Genomic DNA, 6,031 nt, shown 5'->3' on the forward strand with positions numbered 1-6,031 from the left:
AGAGAGAGAGAGAGAGAGAGAGAGAGAGAGAGAGAGAGAGAGGAGGAGGAGAGAGAAAGGGAGATGGAGAGAGAGAGGGAGGGAGAAAAAGAGAACGAACATGAAAATCAGAAAAGGGACTGCTATTGGAGACAGAACCCAAATTGTGCTAAAACAAGGGATTTTCAGGGGTAGAGAAGGAGAAGCATTCTAGGCAGTTTTTTTTTGAGATAAAGACATTTACTTGGGGTGGGGACAAATGGAGGGGTCACAGCAGTCTTTTGCAAACACATGGAAAAGTAGGTTCATCAATTTGATTGGAAGACAGTACATGAAAGGGTATCTTGGGCAATTAGATTGTGAAGATCTCTGAATGCCAGAAGAGAAGTTGGATTTTATCTTGGGATGCAGGGAAGCATCTTGAGCAGAGAGCAGGGCAATCAGATGTTTTCTTTCAGATATATTTTGGCACTTGGGTGGAAGATGGATTGGAGAAGGATGAGGCCAGAGACAAGATCATTTGGGAGGTTACAGTCCAGGCAAGAGATGAGTGCCTGTGCTCACGATGGCTTATGAACCAAACGAAAGGGACAGATGGGAGAGAGCTGTGGAAGTAGAATTTGATGGCTTTGGTAAGCAGGCCTAGAAGGGTAGAGAAGAGGGAAGAGTTGAAGGTGATTCTAAGGTTGCAAAATTAAGCGACTGAAAGGACAGCGATTCCACAATGGAGATAGGGAAATTTGGAGAGTAGTTTTGGACATGGAGAATTTGAGATGCTTATGGAACAGTCAAGCAGAAAAGTCTAGCATGCATCTGGTGCTGCCAGATTTTTAGTAGAAAAAATATGGGAAGATGTATAGATTTAGGAGTCATCTACATGGAGATAATTGATAGCTGCTATAAGAGAGCTAGCTTATAGAGAAGAGGAACCAGGACAGAGCCCTTTCATCCATCCATCCATCCATCCATCCATCCTTTATTAAATGCTTGCTATGCTCCAGAACACAGTTCCCAATCACTTTTTTAAAAAAACTCTTACCTTCCATCTAAGAATGAATACTGGATATTGGTTCCAAGGCAGAAGAATGGTAAGTTCTAGGCAATGGGGGTTAAGCTCAGGTTTACACAATTAAGAATTGTCTGAGACAAGATTTGAAACTAGGGCCTCCCGTCTCTGGACCTGGCTGTCAATCCCCTGAGCCACCTAGCTGTACCCCCATCCCAATTACTTTTAAGTAGTAGAGGTACAAATACAAAAGTAACAACAGCCCCTTTCTTCAAAGGGTTTACATTCTAACAGAAGAGACAGCATATACCCAGGTAAGCATATTTAAGATACTTACAAAGGCAGGAAGGGGGCTAGGTGATGAAGAGCTTTAAATGCCAGTGAGTTCATACAGGGTGCCCCAGAACTCTTGGTGGACTTTTAAGCTTCAATAGCTATAAAGTTATAAGACACCTGGGGGTCAGAAGGAGCCCCTAGAATTTATTGAAAAGGTACAGATAAAAAAACACTTTGATGACTGCATGGACAGTAGATTGGAGACTTAAGGCAGGGTTTAACAAAAAGGCAGTTCTTGAACTATTATGAAAGAGAGGAAATGTGTAGGGTGGAGTCAGTGAGAGTAGAAAAGGGATGGAAGCAAAAAAAAAAAAAAAAGAAACATTGTGAAGACACAACTGACAAGATTCCACAAAGGAGATGAGAGGAGAGTTAAGAATGACACTAAACTCAGTCTTGGATGATTGAAACAATGGTGTATTCCTCAATAGGGAGAATGATGGATGGGTTTGGGGGCTTTGGTCCCTACAGTTTCAGAAAAGGGAACTTAGAAAGTCGATAAGATTGGAAGAACAAGAAGGTGGTATAATGAACCCCAGGTAGAAGAGAGGATCCAGGAGTAGATGATCAATAGTTTCAAAAGCTTAAGGAAGATGAAGATTAGGAGTTGAGAAAAGGCCACTGGATTTAGCACTTGGCAGCCTTGGAAGCCAGAATCACAGCTGAGAAATGAATGGAAGGCAAAGTGGTGGCAACAAGGATAGACAGCTTTTTTTAGGATTTTTGCAGAGAAAGAAGATGACAGCTTGAATGGACAGGGCAGGGTGAATTTTTTTTTAGGGATTAGAGAGATATAGGCATGTTTGTAGACAGTAAGGAAGAAGGTAATAGATAAAAACAGAGATCGACAATTATAGTTGGGGAGGGGGCATCTGGGTAACTCAGTGGATTGAGAGCCAGGTCCTAGGTTCAAATCTGGCCTCAGACACTTCCCAGCTGTGTGACCCTGGGCAAGTCACTTGACCCCCCTTGCCTAGCCTTTACCACTCTTCTGCTTTGGGACCAATACACAGTATTGACTCCAAGATGGAAGGTAAGGGTTTAAAAAAAAGAGTTGGGGAAGAGAAGGGGATGGTAGAAGGAACCAATTCCTGGAGATGGGAGAGGAGAGGACCAAGGATGTAGGCAATAACCCTTCAGAATATACAATCACAAGAGTCTTGTTATTCTCCATGTTACATTATTTTGTCCATCTAGGACAAGACTTGATGGCCTACTAGTGGTTCAGAGGCAGAAGGTTTATATATAGGGTTATATATTGGTGCAGGCAAGATTTATAACAGTCTTTGGTGGATATGTTTGTGTGTATGTGTATAAAAATGTCTATTTTATACATATATGTACTCAAACACACATCTATGTACACATATACATACACATATATGTATACATGGACATTATTTCTCCTTTTCCCCTGTGCCAGCCAAGTCAAAACCTGAAGTAGCAGCTATTTATGTATTTGTATCCATTTTGTATGAAAGTAGAAGGCAAGCTCCTTGAGAAAAGGGAATGTTTTCTGTTTTTGTCCAATTCCTTAGTGCTTAGCCTTTAATAAATGTACATTTCAAAAACATGACAGCCCAAAAAATTGTTTCATTTAAACAGTTGACATTTATATAGCACCTTGAGGCACTTTTTAACTTCTCATTTCATCATAACAGCCCTGTAAGCTAGATGTTATTTTTCCCCCATTTCATAGAGGAAGAAATTGAGGCTGAAAGAGTTTAGATGGCCTGCCTAGGGCCATATAACTATTTTGGGGGAAGAATTGGAATCCAAGGGCTTCCTTAGTATAGTTTTTTTATTGCTGATCTATAATTTGAGAATCCCCCATCCCTAAGGATTCTCATTTTTACCTACATTGTCTTCACCTGCAGCCAATTTCTTAGGTAGAACAGGGCACCACACGGGGTTCCCTGACATATATTTGTATTCCTTTGTAGAGAAACCAGACATCCTATCAACAGAAGCCTCAAAGACTACTAGTACAAATTGTCCACCTATTGCTCTCAATAAGTAAGTAGGTCTTTGATCCTCTTGACCTGGGGTCAAGTATATGTTGGCATTTTTGTTGGTAGCTAGTAACAGCTCAGGACAATGGAAACCTTCCAAATTACTTGAACTTCATTCTTCAGACCTTCCCCATCCTCCAGCTTTCAGATGTGGTCTTCCCTCTCTAGAATGTAAGCGCCTTGAGGACAGGGGCCATCTTCCTCTTTTATTGTATCTGTATCCCCAGTGCTTAGTAGTACAGTGGTGGTAAATGGAATGTACTTAATAATGCTGCTTGACTTGAACCCTTTATGGCTTAGACTCAGCGATGGATAGGAGAGAGAAAATTAAGGTGACAAGCCAAGAATTCAATGAATAGCGTTTATATTCTGTGCCAGTTTTGCTATAGTTAAACAAGGCTACATTCTGGCTTGGAGTGTGTGGGGGAGTGGATTTCAAAGGACTCATTTCTTCCCCCTTTGCCAAAACAGACTATACCTCTACTTAGCTCTGGCATTTGTTGCTGGGGTTCTCCTGACGCTTCTGGTCACTCTTATCATCTGCCTCATCAAGAAGAGCTGTCCCAAATGTAAGTGGTCCCTAGAAGAGGTTCAAGGATCCTTCTCTTTTCAAAGCAACAGGTTTTTTTTTATGTAACATAATGCAGTTTATCTATTTCACACCCCAAAAGTGTCTTTCACAAAGGCAACACTAGCTCCAGCTCTCTCCATTATTTGCAAATAATAGCAAGTCATTTCAAACAGGGAACATCTCAAAGGACTATATCAGGATTTTTTAATGCAAACTTTATTCAAAGCAAGTTTTAAAGTGATCTTCCTAATCTCTGCCTCCCCCCCCTTCCTCCTTTCCTTTCTCCCTCTTTCCCTTCTCTTCCCACCCCAACAAGCTCCCTATTACTTCCAGGATCAAACAAATTCCTTTGTCTGGTTTTTAAATCCCTTCACAATCTGGCTTCCTACTTTTCCAGTCTTCTTTTCTGATCCAATGACACTGGCCTTCATGCTATTATTCTTTGCACACAACGTTCCATCCCCCATCTCTGTGCCCTGTCTCTGGCCATCCGCCATGCCCGAGATGCCCCACCACCTTGCCCTTATCTTTTGGCTTCCCTGGCTCCCTTCCAGATTCAACTCAAATCTTACCTCCTGCAAGAGGCTTCTGTGCCCCGACTGCTCATTTTGCCCCTTTGTGAGAGTCCCTCCCATTTACCCAGCATCTATCTGTAAATAGAGTTGCTTGCATGTAGCCTCCATTAGAAAAGGGCTCTTTTTGCCTTTGTGCCTCCATTATTTTTATCATAGTGCTTAGCATATAGTCGGCACTTTCTTTTGTGTAAGTGGATTGCAGAAAAAAGCTGCTTTGTCTCTCCTCCCATCCCAGGATTCTTATGCCCAACCTCTCAGCCATAGTCAAGTATGCACTGGAGGGAAGCTAGCTTCTTTCTCCAGGCCCAGTGGGTGAGGTCTGCCCCCTCTTTTTTGATCTTCTGACAGATCCAACCAGCCTCTCCCAGCAGATTTCCCAAGCCTTGGACCCTCCTCACAAGGTAAGAGCATCCTACTTTTGAAGGACATTGAGCCAAAATGCCTTCTTTTACTGCATGGCAAGAGCACATTTAAGGCCAACTGAGTGCTGGAACTTCCCTCTGGACTTTTCAGCACCAGCAGCAGGAACAGCTTGAGCTTGGGCTTTGTGGAAAGTGGAGGGGATGACCTGAGGAGGACTCTGATGTGTTTGAGCGGCCCTTATAACTCTTTGGTCCCAGTTCCGGGTGTCTAGAGGGTCCCATTTCTTTGGGCAGGTTTTGTTTGCAACTGTCCCAAACTTTTAAAACCTTTGCTTTGTCTTATTACCAAAACTAAGTTTTGTTCCAAGTCAGAAGAGCAGTAAGGACTAGGCAATGTATGCATCCCAAATCAGAAGAATGGTAAGGGCTAAGCCAATGGGGGTTAAGTAACTTGCCCAGGGTCACACAACTAGGAAGTGGCTGGGGTCTGATTTGAACCCACTGAGCCACCTAGCTGCCTTGCCCCAAATTCTTAATCTCACTCATTTCTCCTGTTCCGTGTCTTCCCGTTCAGAGTTGCCCCAATGCTGAGGAGGTCTTTATCTCCAGTGACACATCTCTCCAAGGCTCAGAAGAAAACAGAGTCCACTTTTCCCAACATCAGTCTGAAGAATTGGACTCCATTGTTTATGCACAAATCAAAGTACAAACCAATGCCAGCCTTGCCACCGATGGAAGTGGGGAGACATCCTTGATCTGACGCTCCCAGCCCCGGGTTATTTCCTCCCTTATGGACCTTGGTCCCCTTCATAGCTGTAACATAGCAACCACTGTATGGGTGTGACGTGCCCGATTATTTAATCTAGTAATTTTCAAAGCTACTGGATGGCATTCTCTAGCCATGGAAAGGATTGGCTTCGATTCTTAGTCTGTAAGATCATGAAAGGTAGGAACTATGTCTCTTTTGTAGACTACTTTAGTTGTATATAGCACAGAAGGCTCCGAGAGCCAGTTACTATTCAATTAATGATATTAAATGACTTTGGAAAAATTCCCAATAAAGAAACCTTATACAACAACCTTGCATTTTTCTTGACAGCTCCTGCCCGAGCCCTGAAAATTTTCTCCAGAGCTCATGAAAGGGAGTCAGTTATCAAAAAGGCAGAGAAACTATAGATAGAAGCCAGAAA

The 6,031-nt window shown here is 42.6% G+C and overlaps 1 protein-coding gene across 1 annotated transcript in view; it reads left to right on the plus strand.

Annotated features, from left to right (window-relative positions):
* The window catches only part of C4H1orf162 (chromosome 4 C1orf162 homolog), a 10,020-nt gene extending 4,384 nt beyond the window's left edge, over nucleotides 1-5,636 (plus strand). Inside the window, exons 3-6 of the mRNA XM_044675517.1 lie at nucleotides 3,265-3,337; nucleotides 3,805-3,902; nucleotides 4,828-4,880; nucleotides 5,416-5,636. Of these exons, the coding sequence (XP_044531452.1) occupies nucleotides 3,265-3,337; nucleotides 3,805-3,902; nucleotides 4,828-4,880; nucleotides 5,416-5,601 (410 nt within the window). The 3' untranslated portion in view covers nucleotides 5,602-5,636. The remainder of the gene's footprint in view (nucleotides 1-3,264; nucleotides 3,338-3,804; nucleotides 3,903-4,827; nucleotides 4,881-5,415) is intronic.
* The last annotated feature ends 395 nt before the right edge of the window (nucleotides 5,637-6,031 follow it).

Source organism: Gracilinanus agilis, chromosome 4, assembly GCF_016433145.1.
Source record: "Gracilinanus agilis isolate LMUSP501 chromosome 4, AgileGrace, whole genome shotgun sequence".
Lineage (NCBI taxonomy): Eukaryota > Metazoa > Chordata > Mammalia > Didelphimorphia > Didelphidae > Gracilinanus > Gracilinanus agilis.